Source organism: Microcaecilia unicolor, chromosome 8 (assembly GCF_901765095.1).
Source record: "Microcaecilia unicolor chromosome 8, aMicUni1.1, whole genome shotgun sequence".
Classification (NCBI taxonomy): Eukaryota; Metazoa; Chordata; class Amphibia; order Gymnophiona; family Siphonopidae; genus Microcaecilia; species Microcaecilia unicolor.
In genome coordinates, this window is record NC_044038.1 from 197928750 (window position 1) to 197951834 (window position 23085).

A 23085-nucleotide genomic window follows, 5' to 3' on the forward strand; every position below is an offset into this window, starting at 1 on the left:
TGTGACCTGGAGTGACTACTGTTGGAAAAGGATGCTGGGCTTGATGGACCTTCGATCTATCCCAGTATGGCAATACTTATGTACTTATGTTATTTTGCCCGGCACCAGCATGGGGATAATTCTCTAACAGTGTGCCTGTGTGACACCTATTCTATAAAGAAAAGTAGATTGCCAAAAATGTATGCATTTAATCAGGAAATAAATGTTAGTTCCTATTTTATAGAATTACCACGAGGCAGCGGGTTACAGGTGGCCTGTCTCTCTGAATTATTAAAAGGCAATTGACAAAGTACCTCATGAAAGACTCCTGAGGAAATTAGAAAGTCATGGGATAGGAGGTAATATCCTATTGTTGATTAACAACTGGTTAAAAGATAGAAAATAGCCATTTAATCCTACTCTTAGTCCTGCTTTCTATTCCTTTTTAGACAGAGTCCTGTTCTCTAATTTCTTGGCAAAGCGGGCACACATTTTATATCTCAAGAGTCTGTTTTTGTTCTTACACTGGCAGTGATTCATTGTAGCTTATTAGGTCTATATAGTAAGAACCTGTGGCAGGCACTATTTGCTCCCATTAACTTTCTATGCACAGCCTTCCCAGAGAAAAAACAAATACAGCCCTGCCCTCACTTCTGAAACTTTCCTCTGACGTTTGCATAGCAAAGACGTTTAACTTGATATGCTAGTTTCACCTCACAAACCAGGAAGTTGTTGAGGGAAGATCATCCCATATCCAAAGGTGAGAACGTGTTCACTGTTCAGTCTAGGCAGATATGACTGCAGCCCATGAATTTGAAAAGACCAAATTTCAGCTGTGCCACAGCTCCTCCAATGTTCATGGCAGCCACAAACTGTGACTTTCTTTGCTGTGGAGATGGAAGTGTTTGCCAGGAAGCACATGTCCTTCCTGGATTGCCTCTGGAATCGGATGTGGCCACATCTGGAGCAACATTGTGAAATGAGCCCGAATTCTGGAATGAGTCTGAGCCCGCATTCTGCAATGACCCCGAGCCTGACCCCAAGCCCAACCTCTGATCAGAACCAGAACTTGAGTCTAAAAGAAGTCAATGTCCCTTCCACCTCTACAGTCTTTATCGTCTTGTATGACTTCAGGGCCAGGAGTAATGAGGAACTGACTGTTAGGCAGGGGGAAAGACTTCACATCGTTAGAAAAGAAGGGGATTATGTCCTAGCTGTCAAGACCTGTGGGAGCTCAGATGTGGGGCTGGTCCCCACTAACTATGTAGTGGAAAGCTCTAAGGAGCCCTTCTTCAATGAACCGTAAGTGCTTGGCTGTATAAACTCTTCCTCGTTACTGTAAATTGTCCTTTCGTGCAGTTAACAAGGTATTTCATTCTGTTTGTGTATGCATTTCTGAGGGCTGTGCATAGTATATTGATTCTGTTTATATGTGTGGTGGGAGTGGGGTTTGCATGATTGTGGTTGTGTGCATGTTTGGGGGGGAGGGAAACAGACGTGTATGTTTGCTGTGACACCTTTCTTCCCCAAACAACATTGACTCAGGCTTGACAAACCAAGTTCTGGCACTTTCCTAAATTTGTCTGCCCCTAAACAATGGTGATTACACAGAGGTAAAGAAGCCTACTCCTGTACTGATGATGCCTTAAGGATAGAGATCATCCAGTAGTTACTCAAGATGGCCCAGCTTAGTACCAGGGTGACCTGGTCAATGAATATACCCAACTCAAGTAGGAAAAATGGCACAAGAAAATAGTATTGAAAGCCAGAGGAACTAATCCAGTTTTTACCAGTTCTTCCCTGGGAACTGCTAGTGGTAGAAGAAACCCTACATGATCACTTCAGTGTCCACCACTGTCCTCTTATTTCTTTTCTTGGCTAGATGGCATAGGCTGATTTCAGTAAGGCTATTTTGTGTTGCATTATATTGTGTTGCATTGCATTGTGTTTGTGCTGCAGTGACTGTCTTGAAGACAGGGTCTTGTTGCCTTTTAGCTGGTATTTTGATGGCATCAATCGAACTGAGGCTGAGAAGCTTTTATTGTCTTCGTTGAACCAGCTCGGCTCATATCTCATTCGTCCCAGCGAGACATATACGGATCAGTATTCCCTCTCAGGTACATCTGCTTGCCCTTCTTCCTTGGTTGATAACATTTCCATCCATCTGTACATATAGGTTATTTTTGAAGGAGCTGCTGAGATTAAAGGAGCATTAAAGGTTATTTTTGAAGGAGCTGTCTTAGCCATTTACACATATGTGTGTAGATTACCGATTTCCAGCCACATGCTATTCTGTTAGTACCTGCCCACATTCAATGGTGCATACTTACAGCCTGACTCTAGCCTCTACTGTCTCTCTCCTCTACCTTTCCTTGCATATTTCCTTTCTAACTATTGTACAAGTTTCCAAGTTTATTTAGAATTCACTTTCCCGCCCTCTGGGAGACCATCAGGGCTGCTTACAATCTAAAAATGGCCAAAGGGGACGTGCTAAAAAAAAAGGAATATTGTGTTCAATTCTGGTCGCCGCATCTCAAAAAAGATATAGTGGAATTAGAAAAGATACAGAGAAGTGCGAAGAAAATGATAAAGGGGCTAGGACAACTTCCCTATGAGGAAAGGCTAAAGCAACTAGGGCTCTTCAGCTTCGAGAAAAGATGGCTGAGGGGAGATATGATAGAGGTCTATAAAATAATGAGTGGCGTGGAACGGGTAGACATGAATCGCTTTTTTACTCTTTCCAAAAATACTAGGACTAGGGGAAATGCAATTGAAACTTGAAAGTAGTAAATTTAAAACGAATTGGAGAAAATATTTCTTCACTCAACGTGTAATTAAACTCTGAAATTTGCCAGAGAATGTAGTAAAAGAAGTTAGCTTAGCGGGGTTTTAAAAAAGTTTGAATGGTTTCCTAAAGGAAAAGTCCATAGACCATTATTAAAATGGACTTGGGAAAAATACACTGCTTATTTCTAGAATAAGCAGCATAAAATGTATTGTACTGTTTTGGGATCTTGCCAGGTACTTGTGAGCTGGATTGGCCACTGTTGGAAACAGGATGTAGGGCTTGATGGACCTTTGGTCTGTCCCAGTATGGCAATACTTATGTACTTCTGTAGGAGAGTTTCTTTCCTGCTTTTTGTTTTAGTTTGTAAAGTGCTTTGCTTGTTCCACTGAAAAGTGGTATCCCAAGTAAGAAATAAATACATTTCAGGTGGGCGTTCACAGCAACAGAGGGTGAAGCATGAGAGGGCCACACTATTTTATGCACACAGATTAGAGAATACAATAATGTACGTGTATACTTCCACAGTCAGGACATGAGAATTTATACCTGCTCTGTGGCTGGCCTAAATGCTCATACCTAAACACGCATTTGCACATACCTGGCTACACTCAAGGGCGGACTGACCATTTGGGCAACTGGGAAGTGCCCAAGGGCCTGGAGGGTCTGGGGCACAAAGTCTCTGGATGCCCACCGCTCTCCCCCACTCCCCTGCTGCGGCCACCACTGCTGCTGCTGCTGTTTCAGCAGTGGCGGCAAAAGCAGAAAAAAAGATCATAGGGCCGCACTGTTCCTGCTCATGGCTGCCAGTCTCACCTTCCTCTCATAATTTCCTGTTCCGGAGCACAGCCAGTCAGCCGAGAACGAGAACAGTGTGGCCCTGCAATCTTTTTCACTGTTTTTTCCGCCGCTGCTGAAACAGTAGCAGTGGTGGCCACAGCAGGGGGGTATTGGGTGGGAGTGGGGAGAGCCTGGTGCACCAGTGGAAGTGGGGGTGTCCAGTGGGGGGGGGGGAGAGAGGGGTTGGGTGTTGGGGGGTTGAAAAAAAAGACAGACGTGAGACACTGGATGGAGGGGGAGGGGGGCAGAGTAGTTGTTGGATGAAGAATGAAGGGGGCAGGGGGCACAGATGCCGGATAGGAGGAAAGATTGGACAGATGCTGGATGGAGGGGGAGGGGGACAGATGCTGGATGAGAAGGAGAGAGGGGACAGATGTCAGATGGAAAGAGGGAGAGGAGTGACAGACACTGGATGAGGGGTTGAGAAGGGACATATGCCAAATGGAAATGGGGAGAGGAGGGACAGACACTGGATGAGGGGGAGAGAGGGGATAGATGCTGGATGGAAAGGAGAGAAAGGATGTAGATGTTGGATGAAACTGAGGAAAGGGAGGGGCCTGAGTGGATGAAAATAAAGAGAGGGGCCAGAAGCTGGATGAAGGAGGGACAAAAAGAGGAGAGACTCTGGATGGACATGAGGTGAGAGAAGGGTCAGATGCTGGATGGAAAGGGGGAGAGAGAGAGGGGGCAGATGCTGGATGGAAAGAGTGGAGAGAAGGAGCAGACACTGGACAGAAAGGGGGAGAGAGGGGGCAGATGCTGGATGAAAAGGGGAGAGAAAGAGAGGGAGCAGATGCTGGATGGAAAGGGGAGGAAAGAGAAGGGCAGACGCTGTTTGGGAAGCTTGCCAGCACTACTATTAATGTAACCTGCTAACGCTAAATATTCTTTTAGCCTGTTAAGTTGCTGTGGCCAAAACTGACACCAGTTACCAGATATGGCCCGCCGGGCTCGGCATTGACTATCTGGGGTCAGCGCTGGCGACGGCATTGAATATCAGGGTGGCTATGTTTCTTTGTAAATTAGTGCACACAGAGGGTAATTCTCAACAGGTTGTTTAAAGTTAGGTGCTGGGATGATTGATGCTGTTTATATTGTATATCAGCGATTATGCATGTAATAGAGTATGAGCATAAGTCCTAAATTATGGGCCTAACTTTAGGCTTGAGCACTTATGCTAGCTCAAAAGCTGCTGTAAATTCTCACAGCTAACTTCCATCAGTTAGGTGTGTAATTTATAAATAATCTATAACGCATATGCATAAGCTCTAGGCACACCAGGTCATTGCCTTCCTTACAGTTGCATGCTATGGATTTTGTACATACAATTTATAAAATCCCATCTAAGGTCAGTTGCGCATCTAACACCAATTATAGCCAATAATTTGTTAACACCAATTAGCAGCTAATTATTATTAAGTTTTGCACATAACTCACGCTAGTCCAGTGGTTCCCAAACGTTTTCGGCCACACAGGTCTCCGTCTTTTTCTCTGCACAAATATAACAGTGCTAGGGTGTCCCTATAACCAGCCCCTCCAAATGACACACTGAATACGATTTATAATAAATTACTACTCTACCTATGAAAAGTTATTCCATTATCAGTGGCGTTCCTAGGGGGGGCGGTGGGTGCAGTCCGCCCCTGGTGCACGCCGCTGGGGGAGGGGTGCTGCGCGCCTGTCTGCTCCGTTCGTTCCATGCTCCCTCTGCCCCGGAACAGGTTACTTCCTGTTCCAGGGCAGAGGGAGCGTGGAACGAGCGAAGCAGACAGGTGTGCAGCACCCCCCCCCCCCCCAAGCAGGTAAAAATGCACCCGGGGGGGGTGTCCTTTCGCCAGGGGTGAGGTGTGTCCTTTCGCGGGGGTGGGTGGAGGTGGCCTTTCGCTGGGGGTGGGGGGGTCGCGCTGCACCGGGGGGGGGAGGGGTGGCACTCCACCCAGGGGCAGGCGCATCAGCGATCCGCCCCGGGTGTCAGCCACCCTAGGAACGCCACTGTCCATTGTTATACTTCCTCTATGTACATCTGTATGCTGCACAAGCCAGCATGTTTAAAAATATAAGTGAGATTAAATAAAAAAAATGCTACCAACAATAAAGAATGACAACTCGATGCGGCAGCTTGTAGGTTTGCTTGTTTTGTGTTGAGTGGGAAAGGAAATAGAGACTGACCTATTGGCTTCAACTTTTTGACTTCATTCCATCTTCTGTTTTCATCCAACCGCCTTGGCAGTTGCCTCTGCGAGTCCTGAAGGCCGTCTACTCTGTGTCCCCAGTGGCCATGTTTAAAAAACTTAAAAAGTGAGGGGCAGCAGCAGCCTTCAGGCATGCGCTGTCGGCTCTGCTGGTCCTCTGCCTCCGCTGAATTCAACTTCTAGTTCTGGGGCAGAGGACCGGCAGAACTGAAAGCATATGCTTGAAGGCTGCTGCAGCCCTGCACTTGCGTTTTTTTTTTTTTTTTTGTTATTCTGCCGCTGCTGTCTGCAGTAGAGGTTTGGATGGGACAGAGGGAGGGATTTTCCTCAGCACCAAGGTGCTGCAACACACAGTTTGGGAAATGCTGCGCTAGTCTATAACTTGCATTCACAACTTTGCATGCTAAGGTGCTCATTTTCAAAGCAGATGGATGCCTCAAAATACCTATAAAAAAGCCCATCTGCTAAAAACATCCAAATCTTGATTTTCAAGAATCTGAATTTTGGATATTTCACACTGCAATTCATCCAAATAGCAAGGGAGGGGGGGGGTATGTTTTGAGCGGAACTAGGGCAGGCTCTAAAGCAGGGGTGTAGCCACGGGTGGGCCTGGACAGGCCCAGGCCCAGCCACGTTTGCTCCAGGCCCGCCCAGCCTCTTCTGCCTGCTCTCCCCGTCCGCGTGGTCTGCTGACTTTTACTGCTCTGAAGCGCCGTACTCCCTCCAGCACCGGCGATTCCCATAGCCAGCCTTCTGCCTGTGCGCGTTGTCAGGACCTCTTCTCAGGCGCGTCCCGCCTACTCTGCAACTTCCTGCATCCCACCTTTGTAGAAAACAGGAAGTTGCAGAGTAGGCGGGACGCGCCTGAGAAGAGGCTCCGACGACGCGCGCTGGCAGAAGGCTGGCTATGGGAATCACCGGTGCTGGAGGGAGAACGGCGCTTCAGGTCAGTAAAAATTACCAGAACTGACCATGTGCAGGGGGCTGTCTCGGGGGGGGGGGGGGGGGGGTAGCGGGTGGAGAGGAAATGCGGGCGGGGGTGGTAGCAGGTGGGGAGGAAATGCGAGGCCTGTGCCCACCCAGTCCACCTCCAGGCCCATCTAAAAATTGAACTCTGGCTACACTACTGCTCTAAAGTAGGAGATCCAACTGTTATTTGTGAATGGGAAGAAACGGCCATGTCTAAGGAGGATGTTTTTTATCTAGACCTGTTTCAGTCATGTCCAAGCTACAAAAGGGTACTCTGATTAAACAGCTGACCTCTGGAGGGATTAAGGCATGACCCCTCCTTAATCCTCAGTGGTTGCTGTCCATTTTCCTCTCCCCTGAAAGTGAAACTTGATAGGAAAACTAGGCTCTATGAGCCCCTTTTACCAAGCTCTGACAAAAGGTGGCCTGTCACGTGTGCCGAGGCCCCTTTTTACCGCAGCTGGTAAAAGGGAAGTCTCGGTTTCCTACAGGAAATGGCCGTGCAACAAGTAAAGCAGTGCAGCCATTTCGGGGGGAGCCCTTACCTCCACTAATTGAGGTGGCGGTAAGGACTTCCGCGCTGAACCGGTGGTAACCGACCCAATTACCGCCGGGTGCAATCCGGCAGTACAAAAATAAATAAATGTTTGTAGCTCCGGAAATGACAGTGCGCTAGGGGTGGGAAGTACCGCTGAGCTGCTACGGTAGCCCAGCGATACTTCCTGTATAGCGAGCGGTAAGCCAGCGTTGGGCTTACAACCGCTTATGACAGCTGCAGGTATTATGGCCATTCTGAATGAAGCAGTAAGCAGGTTATAGGAGTAACCTAGTGGCTAGTGCAGTGTACTGTAGACTAAGGGACACAGGTACAAATGCCACTGCAACTCTATTAATTTCTTTTCCTGGGGCTCCCTCCAGGAACATAAAAATATTTACTGTACCTAAAGACATAAGACACCTGCAAGCCTGAAGGCTATTGAAGTAATGAACATTCAGATACAGTAAGCATTTTTCTGGCTGCCAGAGAGACATCCCTGGGGCTTGTTTTCCCCTGTTTATAATTTAAAATGTTTACTTGTAAAATGGATGTTCAGGATGGACATCTCCAGCGTAAGGACATCCTTTTCATGTATTTTCAAACAAGAAATCTGGACATCTTTCCTGTTCAAATATTTCTGTGAGATGGAGGGTTTTTTTTTAATGGAAATGATAAGCAGAACGTCCCCAATTCTAACTTGGACGTTATTTCAAAAATACCCTTCTGAGTATAAAATTGTGCACAGATGTTTATGGAATTAGGGGAACATCTCTTGCAAAAATGTACACCTGCACTCTATGCATGTGCACACTTGATTTATAAAATACACTTGTACACCGCAACTGCGCTGCACCCTCAGCTCTGTCTAAGCTACATCCCAAGGAAGACCTGTAAAAGTTGGTGCACTCTTTTGGTGCATTTATATTTGCAAGTACATACTTGGGCTTAATTTTATAAGTGCTCTTTTTTGTTAGTAAAACATGTTTTACATGATTTTAAAAAATGTCATAAAATTAACCCCATAAGGACCAATTTTCAGAAAGCCAATATATTTGCAAAATATGCAGGTGTTTTTGTCATATATACTTTAACAATTGCCTGGGTAGTTTTTGTTTTGAAAATTAACTAGTGTACGATATGCGTGCTAAAGTGATGGCGTACTTTTGCAGCTGCTATTTAGGGCAGGCAGCCAAGAGTACTAAAATAGCACATATACTTTTAAAAATGCCAAATGCACCTGCTGTTTTTCTTTCACTAGTTAAACACTCACTCAGGAATACCTCTTTTAAGCAGATTAAAAGTTGCATACTATGAAATTCACATGCACTTTTAGCCAGGGAGGGATGGGCAATTTTTGGCCTGGTCAATTTATTTGGGTAAATGGCATTGAACATGTTTCTTGATATGTCAAACCTTTGTATGCCCAACTATCAACGATTTAATGTATAACTTCCAAGCCGCTATCACTTGAATCATTCATAATTAAATGACCTCAGCGATGTCCGTTGCCATTATATTTATTGTAATGGCGATGTTAAACAACATCAATCATCTTCATAAGTCAACTAGAAATTGTTTCCAAGACTTTTATATATATATTTAATTTAGCTTTTAAATGTCCATCTATCCTCAAACTCAGGGGGTAAAATGCCCGACATATGTTTCGCCCGAGACCGAGCTGTCTCAAGGACCACCCCTATAAACACAAAAAAGACTTGTTAACTCCAATGCAAATAACCCAATTATATTTCTATCAAATATAAGCAAGGAAAATACTATTAAAACACACTTACCCTAGGAGTATTTTAGCGCCAGCTCTGCCCTATATAATTTGAACAAAGATGGCGACAGCGTCTTTTCAATTAATTTAAATACCCTCTCCTGATGACGTATGTAGCCCCTCCCCCTCTGCTCCTATTGGACAGAGCCTAAATCAACGATGCCCAATCGAGCTCACCATTTAGTCCCTTAGGGGAAACTGTCTGCAAAGAATAGATATACCACTGTTCTCTAAAGTTTAAGATCCTATCAATAGATCCCCCCTCTCTCTTCCCTTCAATATGTTCAATAATCCTCCACCTTATGTCATCAACTTGATGTCTCATTTGGAGCCAATGTTCTACCAGAGGAGCTTGGAGGTTTTGTGTATTTATACGAGATTTATGCTCTGTGAGACGAGTTCTAACTGATCTTGAACTCCTTCCTATATAGATCAAATCACAAGGACATACAATAACATACACAGAATTCTTGCTCTCACAGTTCGTGTACATATTAGAATGTAAAGTTCTATTCTTCCCCGGAGCCACCCAAGAGCTACCTGTAATTGACGAAGAGCACCACTGGCAGTGCCCACATGTACCATGATTACCTCCCACTGCTCGTACTTCTAGATCGTAAAACTTTTTAAACGCTAGACGCTCCCCAATAGATCTATCTTTAGTGTAAGATATTATCGGTCTTTCTATAAAGCAAGGGTATAATTGGAGAATATGCCAGTGGGCTTTAATAATCTGTGCTACCTTTTGACTAATATCAGTAAAAGGTAAAACAGAAGTTAGACTATCAGCTTCCTCACTGACATTCTTTTCCATCAAAAGCCACGATCGATGAGCATATCTCGCTCTAGTGTATGCCTTTTTAATGGCAGCACGAGGGTAGCCTCGGGAAAGAAATCTCGATTTTAATTCTTGTGACTGACTTTTAAATTCTTCAACAGAAGAGCAGACCCTCCTGATCCTCAAAAATTGGCTTACTGGAAGATTAAACTTTAACTGATATGAATGAAAACTTGCAAACTGTAGGAACGTATTCCTACTAACAGGTTTACGATATAGAGATGTTAATAGCTTATTGTCTTCCTTATATACCCACAAGTCCAGAAATTCAATTGCTACTTTGCTTGATGACTTCGTGAAGGAAATATTGACATCAAGTGTATTTAACCATTCTACTAAATTCTGCAAAATCTGTTCTGACCCAGTCCAGAGAAAGAAAATATCATCTAAGAAACGTTTCCACATACATACTAATTTAAAGTATTGAAAGCCATAAATTTTCTTCGATTCTAACTGAGCAATATACAAGGTGGCCACAGAAGGGGCTAAAGTCACCCCCATCGCTACTCCCTCAGTTTGTAGATAAAAATTCTTATCAAACCAAAAATAATTGCTTGAAATCACCAGTTCTGCCAGCAAGAGAATAAACTCGGATGATATCTGCTGAGGTCCCGATCGCGCTTCCACCACATCTTTTATAATCTGAAGAGCTCCTGATTGAGGAATCTTCATATAAAGGGATACTATATCCAGTGTCACCAATACTGTTTCTGAAGATATTTCATCTACTTCTTCTTGGGGAGCGTTTAGCGTTTAAAAAGTTTTACGATCTAGAAGTACGAGCAGTGGGAGGTAATCATGGTACATGTGGGCACTGCCAGTGGTGCTCTTCGTCAATTACAGGTAGCTCTTGGGTGGCTCCGGGGAAGAATAGAACTTTACATTCTAATATGTACACGAACTGTGAGAGCAAGAATTCTGTGTATGTTATTGTATGTCCTTGTGATTTGATCTATATAGGAAGGAGTTCAAGATCAGTTAGAACTCGTCTCACAGAGCATAAATCTCGTATAAATACACAAAACCTCCAAGCTCCTCTGGTAGAACATTGGCTCCAAATGAGACATCAAGTTGATGACATAAGGTGGAGAATTATTGAACATATTGAAGGGAAGAGAGAGGGGGGATCTATTGATAGGATCTTAAACTTTAGAGAACAGTGGTATATCTATTCTTTGCAGACAGTTTCCCCTAAGGGACTAAATGGTGAGCTCGATTGGGCATCGTTGATTTAGGCTCTGTCCAATAGGAGCAGAGGGGGAGGGGCTACATACGTCATCAGGAGAGGGTATTTAAATTAATTGAAAAGACGCTGTCGCCATCTTTGTTCAAATTATATAGGGCAGAGCTGGCGCTAAAATACTCCTAGGGTAAGTGTGTTTTAATAGTATTTTCCTTGCTTATATTCGATAGAAATATAATTGGGTTATTTGCATTGGAGTTAACAAGTCTTTTTTGTGTTTATAGGGGTGGTCCTTGAGACAGCTCGGTCTCGGGCGAAACATATGTCGGGCATTTTACCCCCTGAGTTTGAGGATAGATGGACATTTAAAAGCTAAATTAAATATATATATAAAAGTCTTGGAAACAATTTCTAGTTGACCTATGAAGATGATTGATGTTGTTTAACGTCGCCATTACAATAAATATAATGGCAACGGACATCGCTGAGGTCATTTAATTATGAATGATTCAAGTGATAGCGGCTTGGAAGTTATACATTAAATCGTTGATAGTTGGATATACTGTAATTATTTCTGATTCTATGCTTGTTATCCAACAACTAGCTATAAAATAATAGCCGATTGTGTGAGTTTTAAACCTTTGTATGCAGCATTCAAAATGAACATCTCAGAAAACCTGTTTCAGAAAGCCAGTGCTAAAACGTTGCTCTAAGAACCAGCCATCCCCAGCAACTGACAAGATGTAGCTCCTTTGAGATGGACAGTTTGACTTTTGCCACAGTCTCACTTACAGACAATTCCTGACTGTAATATATTTATTAAAACATTCCACCATATTCCTTATCTTATTACATCTCCCTCTTTTGGGGCTTTCAACTGTTTTACTGCTCTAGGAACCAATAGTATCCTCCTAGCTGCCAACCATTACTGAAAATCTCTTCTAGAACAAAGAGAAAGTTGATGTCCTTTTGCTGCTGCTGGAGAAAGAGTTCTAGATTTTACAATGAGATCTTCAGAGACTCTGAGGTTGCAAATCTAGAATCACTTCTCAAGTGAAGAGCTTCTTCTAATACCTTCACATACTCTACTAATGTAGATATTAGAGAACTTATCCAATTTACCCTGTTAACAAAAATCTCTTCACTTTGCACCACTTTTAGTTGATAATACTGGGATACTTCTATTGATCAATATGAAAGCAACTGTAACTCTGGTCTGACCTGGAGCAAAACATTGATATATCACTGTTCCAGCACAGCGCTAATGTTCATTATGAATGGTTTCTTGTGTTTCTCTGTGCAGTTCGCGTTCAGAACAGAGTTACACATATTTGTATCAAGAAAACAGATGGCAACTTTTATATCCAAAAGAACAGGTCTTTCTCTAGTCTTCAGGATCTGCTCACCTTCTACAAGATGAACTGGAAGCTTATCAAAAGTCCACTGCTATATCCATGTGTCAGGCAGGTATGTATGGAACTAGTGCATGGAATGGAAGTAGTGGTGGTGGACAGGTGTGGCCAGGGGTACAATGGCTGTTGTTTGATAGGTTGCTATAAAGAGCAGATATCTCTGTGACATCATGGCCATGCTCTACTTATGAGAGAAAGTGTCACTGGGGTTAAGGCAGGAAGCTTAAAAGTGTTCAAAAACTCCATGAAAGTCTACATTTTGGAGAGCATGAAAATAATTCCATGTATCGATCTGTTGCTGCTATTCTTATATTTTATGTCAAAGTAGTTCCATGCCATAATTCGACAGAAAAGGAAAATATCTTACTGCCACATCTGGGACAAAAAGAGTCATCAATTTTTAGGTGTGTTTCACCACAATAAGAGTGCCTGTTGCTTTGGCTTTTTTTTCCTTCTTTCTGTCTATACACAATCGTTTACATATGCACAGGCAGACATAGAACAGGATGGCAGAAACTACAGGTAACAGGGATCTGAGAATAAGGACCATATGCTAACTTATGCCCACCCCTGCCTTTGCCCATCCAAATATATTCTTTGAGCAACTGCTACCTATTAAAACCATAACCTCCCCCCTCTCTGGCTATCTCTTTCCTATTGAATTCATGTATTTCCTTTCCATTCTAAGTATTGATATTTTATATTTGTAAAACGCACAGATAGTTTGACCTTGAGCAGTATATCAAGGTTTAAATAAAGTTGAAACCTGAAACCATTGCACACAGTATCCCTAATGGAAGTGCTGAGAGCTGGGTCCCAGATAAAATAGTGGACCAGAGCCAATGAGAAGTTAATAGCTGGAAAGAGGAAGTAGAAATGAAGGAAATAGAAGGCGGGCAAAGGGGGGAGAGAGTGCAGGGAAGTGGCCTCTAGGTGCCATAGGAAATGGTCTCTGAAGTTTCTGGATATAGGAAGAGAGGAAAGGGGAGGAGGAGAGAGCCTGAGATAGAGAAAAGGAATAATCCCTAACCCCTGTGCTCACTTCCACACACACACCTTTACAAATCTTCAGCCATGGTGACAGCCCAGCACATATTCAAAATTCTATATTTTACTTCAGTGATATACCGGTGTTATCCTCTAGTTTTATAAAATAGACTCCAGTTCAGATTTCCCATATAGTCATCCTGTTAAAATAAAAGGCCCTGCATAAGCATGTATCTGTTCAGTCTCCTGTCATCCCCCCTCCCCATAAAACACCTTGGTCATCCACTCCTCCTCAACATTAATCTCCCTTTTAGCTTTCCCATTCAACTTCACTTCCCCTGTTTGTGTGTTTTGGGAAGAGGAGGTGGGAAGGGAAGTAAACATTTTCCAGTAATATATGAGAAATCAACCATGCTCTCATAACTGGCTGAAAATATTTCCAATTCAATAAAAATATTCCTTGAAGCTAGAGGAAAATACCAGAATATGACTGAAGTCAAACATAGAATCTTGAATATGTTCTCATTCACCACCACCTCCATCGTGTGAGAAAGTTGCTGCAGCAATAAGGAGACCAAATGGAGTGTTGGCAGCAGTTTTGAAATGGAAATCTGAAGGGGAAGGGAAAGGGAAATGGGACTTGATATACTGCCTTTCTGTGGTTTTTGCAATTACATTCAAAGTGATTTACATAGTATATTCAGGTGCTGTATTTGTACCAGGGGCAATGGAGGGTTAATTGACTTGCCCAGAGTCACAAGGAGCTGCAGTGGTAATTGAACTCAGTTCCCCAGGATCAAAGTCTACTGCACTAACCACTAGGCTACTCCTCCAGATCTAGTGTGGAAAAATATTTGGCTTTACCTAAATATGTGAGTGTTTTTTCACTCTGGGGTCATGGATACAGTTATCTGATTCAGGGTTTTTTTTTTGTTGTTGTTACATTTGTACCCCACACTTTCCCACTCATAGCAGGTTCAATGCAGCTTATATATTATATACCGGTACTTATTTGTACCTGGGACAATGGAGGGTTAAGTGACTTGCCCAGAGTCACAAGAGCTGCCTGTGCTTGCAGTGGGAATCAAACCCAGTTCCCCAGGACCAAAGTCTACCACACTAACCACTAGGCCACTCCTCCATAATCTATACAGAATTTGCCTTTTACCATCTTTATTCCAGACTGTTACAGCTGAGAACACCCCTAAGACTATGGCTCTTTCGCTGTAACTTTTGATCTACCAGATTTGTATATGTCTTTTAACAATAAATGAAAACAATGAAACAACATTCCTAGTGGGTGCTGCACTGTGGTTCTTATATCCATGCGGTAATCTTTTTCCTGCATAGCGATCTGTTCTGATCTGTCCCCATCAGTCCGTACCACATCACTTTCTTCTCAATGCACATCATCCCCTTCCTCATAGCTCTCCACCATCCTACACAATGTCTCATCCTCTTGCATATCATATCATACATGTGCATAAAACAAATTAATTCATTTAAAATTAGAGCCAAATTATTTTCTTTCCTATTTCCTAATGTTTTTATCTCTGTTGAAGGATAATGTAGCATAACTAGGGCAACCTGGCAAAGCATATGTGGTTCTGGAGGTTACATTCCTAAGAGATTTGCATGGCAATTGTCAATGCTGAGATGTAGAAGTGCTGGGCACATAACAAGGGGCTACCATGCCAAGAGGAAAGAGGCTGCCCTAGGTGAGCAGGGAGGGGCGGCTGTACTCTGACACCTCTGATTTGCAGATTGAAATGAGAGTCCCCTGTCTTAACATGACTGTGTGTTACTGCAGGAGCTCCTCAGCACAGATGCATGGGAACAGCCTAGATCAGACTTCCAACCTAAGAGGAAGCTAGGGGAAGGCTACTTTGGAGAGGTGTGGGAAGGATTGTGGAAGGGAACCTATCCAGTGGCCATAAAGACAATGAAACAAGGTTTGTACAGCAATATTATTTCATTAATCAGTTCCAAAGAAATTGCTTTTCATATGTAATGGAGAACCTTGATCCAACAGACAGAGGATGGGAAATGGTCTTTGAAAACAGGAGTTACAGAGTGACTCTGCCATAAGTGGCAAGCATTGAATGGAGATCTCAACCTAATAGCAAATGGTTTACAACTAACTCAGTTTGTGACATTGGATTTTAAAGATGTTCAAGTTTCTTATTATAGACACTGCCTTTCATTTATCCAATCTCAGACCCAAGCACGGTTGGGCTTGGCCAATAACTGGAATCTCCTGAGTGCTGGAAGACATGGTCTCTGGGATCTCTGAGTACCACAAAACTTTATTTGTTGCATTTGTATCCTACATTTTCCCATCTATTTGCAGGCTCAATATGGCTTACAATGTATCGTTATGGCATTCGCCATACCAGATTAGATAACATTTGGTATTACATAGAAAACATGGATGACATAATAAGATTAAGCAAACAGATATGAGAGGAAAACAATTCAAAGTATAGGTAAAGTGGAGAAGTGTTACATTTACAATTATTGATCATTGTGGTATGCCTTGTTGAAGAGGTAGGTCTTCAGAGATTTATGAAAGTTAGTTAGTTCGTGTATAGTTTTTAGGTTAAGCGGCAATGCATTCCATTGCTGTGTGCCCAGGTAAGAAAAACTTTACGCATGCGTTAGTCTGTATTTTAGACCTGTACGGCTGGGGAAGTGAAGATTCAGGAATGTACGGGATGATCTTTTAGTGTTCCGGGGGGGGGGGGGGGGGGCAGGTCTACTAGGTCTACTAGTAGTAGTAGTAGTAACATGTAGGCTGGGGAATCTCCGTGAATGATTTTATGAATGAGAGTGCAAACCTTGAACGCAATACGTTCTTTGAGTGGAAGCCAGTGTAGCTTTTCTCTTAGGGGTTTTGCACTTTCATATTTTGTTTTTCCAAATATGAGTCTGGCTGCAGTGTTCTGGGCGGTTTGAAGTTTCTTGATGATTTGCTCTTTACAACCAGCGTAGAGTGCATTGCAATAGTCTAGGTGACACAGTACCATTGACTGTACTAGGTTGCGAAAGATGGTCCTTGGGAAGAAAGGTCTTACTCTTTTAAGTTTCCACATTGAGTGGAACATCATCTTGTTCTCATGGGTCTCTTTGTAATGAAGGACATGGTCTCTGGGATCTCAAAATACCACAGGACAGATTCCTGGGTCTCTGTGAACTGCAGTATGTGATCTCTAAGTACCAACAGAACATGATCTCTGGGCACCATGGGATGTGACCTCTGAAGTTTTGGATGCCACAGGGTATGGTATTGGGCTCTCTAAGTGCTGCAAGGTGGAGTCTCAGATGTTTTTGGATGCTACTGCTTATGGCCACTAGGAACTCTGAATGTCACAGGGTGTGGCCTTTGGGATGACTGCATGCCAAGGGACTTGTTTATCTTGAGAGTTATTCATTCTTTAAATTATTCATTCTTTAATCTGCCTAGTTTCTTTTCTAACAGCTGATGTGACCAAAACAGAATTTCAGAAAGAAATTCAAGCCCTGAAGAGTCTGCGGCATCCCAACCTCATCCAGCTCTTTGCTGTCTGCACCATTGGAGAACCTATATACATTGTTACTGAACTTATGCAGAAGGGCAATCTCCTGACTTACCTCAACAGTATGTACCCAGCCAGTCTCCTCAACAGCAACTCAACTGCGCATATTACATGGAAACTGTCTAAGCACCTCTGTCCTTTAGGAGTATCATTGTACTCACTTAGAACCTGTGTTAACATCCCTTATTAAATATGTATCACTGTACTTACTGAGACCCTCTCTCAGTATCCCCATACTCTAACAATAGCAGTTCTCTCACTGAGAACCTATGCTAGCACCCCCTTATTGCAGGAGTGTTGGTATATTCACTGAGACCCTACGTTAATATAATCTGTACTTTCAGTGTAACTCAATGCCTTCTTTTTTGCACTTACTGAAGGACTATTCACACATAAATGCCCTTAACACATATGTATTATGTAGATGGCATACCACATTGTGCCTTTGTGAGTTTTCTGTCAGAACATTGCAAAATAAATGACCGTTTCTCATGTGTCATTGGTGCTTGAGTAGTTGTGTCCTAATGGTAGTGTGTCCTTTGCTCTTCCTAGGTGCTGATGGGAGAATGCTGACCCCCCTCCATCTGATGCACATCACCTGTCAAGTAGCAGAGGGCATGGTGTATCTGGCAGAGAAGCATGTGGTCCATCGTGACTTGGCTGCAAGGAACATCTTAGTGGGTGACAACCTTATGTGCAAAATAGCTGACTTTGGATTAGCGAGACTCCTCAAGGTCAGCCCCAGTCTAGTTCTTCCTGATTTTTCTCCCACCATTGCCCCTTTTCTGTGTTTCTGCCAGTCTCTTTGCTGTCAGGCTATCCTGTGTCTTACTTATTCCCCTCTACTGTCTACCCTAATCAGAGCCCTAATGTTCTAGAAGATTTATCCATCTCTCCCTGTCCCTATCCTTACTCTGGCAAATAGAGTAAATGTCATCCTACCTCTTATTATTGATAACCATTTACTATGAAACATAAAACAATTCCCACCATTTGGTGTAGATTATCCTCACCCTCCTCTTTATCAAAGTCATACCTATCTGCTTATATTCCTGCTTTCCTTTTTTTTTTCAAAATTGTCACTTGCCCTATCTCTTGATTAAAGAGAGATGATTAATCCTTTACTGCTTCTCAGGAGGAGTTTTACTCACCAAGCTCTAACACAAAAATCCCAGTGAAGTGGACAGCTCCAGAAGCAGCCATCTATCAGCGTTATTCCTTGAAGTCGGATGTCTGGTCATATGGAATTGTGCTCTATGAGATCTTCACATATGGAGAGCAGCCCTATAGCGGTGCGTCTTCACACCTCTTCCTCCTCTGTCACAACACCAAACTGACCCCCCCACACACACTGTCTCCAAAATGAAGGCCACATGACTCAAATTAGAATTTAGTAAAGACAGCAATGAAATGAGGCACAGTCTTTGAGTAAAGGTTTGCCAATTCTCAAGTGATGCTGCTTTTCTGGGGACATATATGGGATAATATATTAAGGTAAATTGAGGGCTTGCCTGTCTCAGGAAGGAATTTCATGCTGTGTCGAGCTGGTACTAAGCCAGATCTCAAATGTTCCAATCTGTGCCAGAGTTCAGCAAAGTATAGATGTGATTTACATCAACTGAGTCAAACATACCCATCTTTCTCCATGGACAAGCAGGCATGATATTTTCACATGTTGGTGACTTCATCCACTGAGCCCGGTGCAGACACTGCCATAGTGCACTGTCACTTTAAAAATTTTAAGACAGTGCCCCCACCAAGCAAGCGCCAGTGACTTCCTGCCAAACACTCAATCAGTCTAGCATTTTACGTGGAGCAGAGCAGTTGGGTTTCTAATCTCTCCTCAGCATATCAAACTTTTCTTTTTTGGTGCCTTCCCTTTTTTGGGATATTTTTTTGACTATTTTTCTTTTCTTTATTAATTTTGTTCAATTTATTAATTTTTTCAAATTATTCTTCATTTTTTTCTTGTTTTGGTTATTAGGACCTCTGAACCCTTCTTTTGGCTGGGGAGCATTGACCATTTTCAGGTACAGAACTACTTTAGCTCCCCAGGCCATTGAGCCTTTTGACTTTGTGTTGGCCACTTTTCCCTCCATGTCTTACTTTAAGAAGTGTACTCGATGCAACAGGACCATTTCAGGCACAGACCAGAGTCGGAGCTTTGGGATACAGAGGTGTAGCTAGATGGGGTGCATGGGGAGCAGTCGCTTCCCGAAACGGATTTTGAATGAAATGGCTCCTATGCAGATTGGTCCTTCAGCCTTGCACTGGTGTCTATTTTACAAAAGGTCTGACCTTCGGACATAAAAATCTGGTTAGCTTCTGCCAGGATATACAATGTGGCCTCTGTGCATGTAAAAGAGGACACTTAAAGCCCGCAGAGTCCAGTGTGAGAAACATTTTGGTTCTGCACCGGCATCAAGCATGGCAGGGGATTCGGTTTTAGATGTGGAATCTGCAGGTGCACCAACTCAACATTGGAAATGTTCAACATTGGACTCAGTGCCGAGACCATGTGAAGACTCTACATCCTCCTTGTTGTTGCTGCTGCATGCATCGAGGGACCTCCAGCATAAAAAAACTATGAAGCATTGTCATCGCTTTCCCTCCAGGCACTCTGCCAACACCTCCCCTGCATTAATATCATCGATGCACGGGAAGTGTCCATGCCACAAAAACTGTTCTCCTTCTCTACAACTTATTTCTCAGTGAGAGCCTCTGAGGTCCTCAAGATCTCCTATGTCTGCACAGGCTATACCTCAGGCATCACCTTCTCAGCTGGCACTGAACAGGAGCGCTCAGGGTTACTGCCTACAGAGTCTATACAGAGTGCTTGCACCAGCCTCAACCCAGCCTGTTGATACATTAGAGTGTCAATCACAGGAGAAATCCCTCACACTGGCTCGGAGCCAACCATCAGGGGCACCATGAACTTGACCGACACATGCATCAACATCAGAAGTGGAACTTTCTCCAGCTTCAGAGACTCATCTGCCTCAACGCTCCTCCACGCAGAGCTGACACTCTAGTCAACACACTCTTCTGCATTCTACCCAAGAGGAGTACTTGAAGTCAGATTCAAACCTTTCCTGGCAGATGGGACAGGACCCACAGGACCTTTCAGCTAAGGAGTCCTATAGCATCCCCTCTGACCCTTCTCCTCAGTCTGAATGACATAAGTCTCCTCCAGAAAGTATATCCTTTCCTGGCTCTGTCTGTGAAATGGCCCAAGCCCTACCTTTCAAACTAGAGACAGAGGAGGAACTGCGTTCAGAGCTGTTTGAGGTTCTGGATTATGACTCTCCTCCTAGAGAGGGAATCATGAATACTCTGATCAAAAACTGGGGGACTCCATTAACAGTTCAAATTGCTACAAAGAACATTGATACAATGTACAGAATACAGAAATGCACTGGGTTTGAAAAAGTTACCCCATCATTCCTTAGTTGTGGAATCTGCTTTAAAGCATATTTGCAGTGTGAGATCTTATGCTTCTGCTCCTCCAGGCTGAGAAGCTAGAACATTAGATTCTTTGGGCAGGAGAACATTTCAAGCCTCTATGCTAACCAACCGCATGTTAGATTATCAGCTTTATTCCACAATTTACTTAAAGTCTCTAATACAAAGTACCCTCTCCTTTGCAGAGTTCCTTCATTCTGAAAAGGCTGATGAGTTCCTCAAAATTCACAGGAAACTTCTAGATTGTCATAAATATCTAGCAAGACAGGCCTTTGATGTTTCTTCTTACATTTCCATCTTGGGAGTAACAATGAGACTTCTCTCCTGGCTCAGAGTTTCTGACCTTGAAGCTGCCGTCCAGGAGCATCTGGCAGATGTCCCTTGTTTGGAAAACAACTTATTCAGGGATAAAGTTGAGGAGGTAGTGGCCTAATAATAAAACATACAGATAATATTAAAACTCTGTCCAGGCCACAACCTTCTGCCACCTCTTCTTCTTCTAGAGGATTTGTAGGAGGTTTTTGACACTCTAATTACTATATATCTAAGTATCATTATACTCCTACTCCTCCCCCACCTCAAAGGACTACACTCCAGCGTTCACATCCGAGGCAGCAGTGGGAACAGAAATATCAGACCCCTTCTCAATCTAAACAACAACCCAGTTTTTGACTTCTTCTTAGAGAGCATTGCCACTGTCCAGTTGTTTGTGCCAAGTAACCTACCAGTAGGAGGCAGACTAATCCTCTTTCAACAGAGGTGGCAACCCATAGCCTCAGACCGATGGGTGCTACGAAACATCCAGCACTATTATGCTTTACATTGGGAAAAAAGGCCTCCCAACCACCCACCAAGAGAGTCTCATTTCAACTCCCTCCAAAAGATAATACTTTGAGAGGAACTCTCTGCTCTTCTGGCAGAATGTAATAGAACCAGTTCCTCAACCAGAGAGGGGTTGAAGGTTTTATTCCAGGTACTTTCTCAAGCCAAAAAAGATACAGTGGGGGAAATAAGTATTTGATCCCTTGCTGATTTTGTAAGTTTGCCCACTGACAAAGACATGAGCAGCCCATAATTGAAGGGTAGGTTATTGGTAACAGTGAGAGATAGCACATCACAAATTAAATCCGGAAAATCACATTGTGGAAAGTATATGAATTTATTTGCATTCTGCAGAGGGAAATAAGTATTTAATCCCTCTGGCAAACAAGACCTAATACTTGGTGGCAAAACCCTTGTTGGCAAGCACAGCGGTCAGACGTCTTCTGTAGTTGATGATGAGGTTTGCACACATGTCAGGAGGAATTTTGGTCCACTCCTCTTTGCAGATCATCTCTAAATCATTAAGAGTTCCGGGCTGTCGCTTGGCAACTCGCAGCTTCAGCTCCCTCCATAAGTTTTCAATGGGATTAAGGTCTGGTGACTGGCTAGGCCACTCCATGACCCTAATGTGCTTCTTCCTGAGCCACTCCTTTGTTGCCTTGGCTGTATGTTTTGGGTCATTGTTGTGCTGGAAGACCCAGCCACGACCCATTTTTAAGGCCCTGGCGGAGGGAAGGAGGTTGTCACTCAGAATTGTACGGTACATGGCCCCATCCATTCTCCCATTGATGCGGTGAAGTAGTCCTGTGCCCTTAGCAGAGAAACACCCCCAAAACATAACATTTCCACCTCCATGCTTGACAGTGGGGACGGTGTTCTTTGGGTCATAGGCAGCATTTCTCTTCCTCCAAACACGGCGAGTTGAGTTCATGCCAAAGAGCTCAATTTTTGTCTCATCTGACCACAGCACCTTCTCCCAATCACTCTCGGCATCATCCAGGTGTTCACTGGCAAACTTCAGACGGGCCGTCACATGTGCCTTCCGGAGCAGGGGGACCTTGCGGGCACTGCAGGATTGCAATCCGTTATGTCGTAATGTGTTACCAATGGTTTTCGTGGTGACAGTGGTCCCAGCTGCCTTGAGATCATTGACAAGTTCCCCCCTTGTAGTTGTAGGCTGATTTCTAACCTTCCTCATGATCAAGGATACCCCACGAGGTGAGATTTTGCGTGGAGCCCCAGATCTTTGTCGATTGACAGTCATTTTGTACTTCTTCCATTTTCTTACTATGGCACCAACAGTTGTCTCCTTCTCGCCCAGCGTCTTACTGATGGTTTTGTAGCCCATTCCAGCCTTGTGCAGGTGTATGATCTTGTCCCTGACATCCTTAGACAGCTCCTTGCTCTTGGCCATTTTGTAGAGGTTAGAGTCTGACTGATTCACTGAGTCTGTGGACAGGTGTCTTTCATACAGGTGACCATTGCCGACAGCTGTCTGTCATGCAGGTAACGAGTTGATTTGGAGCATCTACCTGGTCTGTAGGGGCCAGATTGTCACGACTATGGCCGTGACTACCCTCATACTTACCCTGTTTCAGGGAGTCAGTGGCTGTGCTGGCTTCTGCTTGTCTCTGTCTCTGTCTCTGTCTTAGTTTCTCTCTGGCTCTGTGTGCTGATTGCCCTACTGAACCTCACCTGTGTGGGCTATGCCTCTTCCAAGATG

The 23085-nt window shown here is 43.6% G+C and overlaps 1 protein-coding gene across 1 annotated transcript in view; it reads left to right on the forward strand.

The window, feature by feature from the left end:
- Positions 1-732: 732 nt before the first annotated feature.
- Positions 733-23085, forward strand: part of SRMS (src-related kinase lacking C-terminal regulatory tyrosine and N-terminal myristylation sites) — a 31428-nt gene continuing 9075 nt past the window's right edge. The window contains exons 1-7 of the mRNA XM_030212974.1: positions 733-1281; positions 1975-2096; positions 12408-12571; positions 15314-15455; positions 16982-17140; positions 17631-17812; positions 18214-18370. Coding sequence (XP_030068834.1) covers positions 875-1281; positions 1975-2096; positions 12408-12571; positions 15314-15455; positions 16982-17140; positions 17631-17812; positions 18214-18370 — 1333 coding nt within the window. The 5' untranslated portion in view covers positions 733-874. The remainder of the gene's footprint in view (positions 1282-1974; positions 2097-12407; positions 12572-15313; positions 15456-16981; positions 17141-17630; positions 17813-18213; positions 18371-23085) is intronic.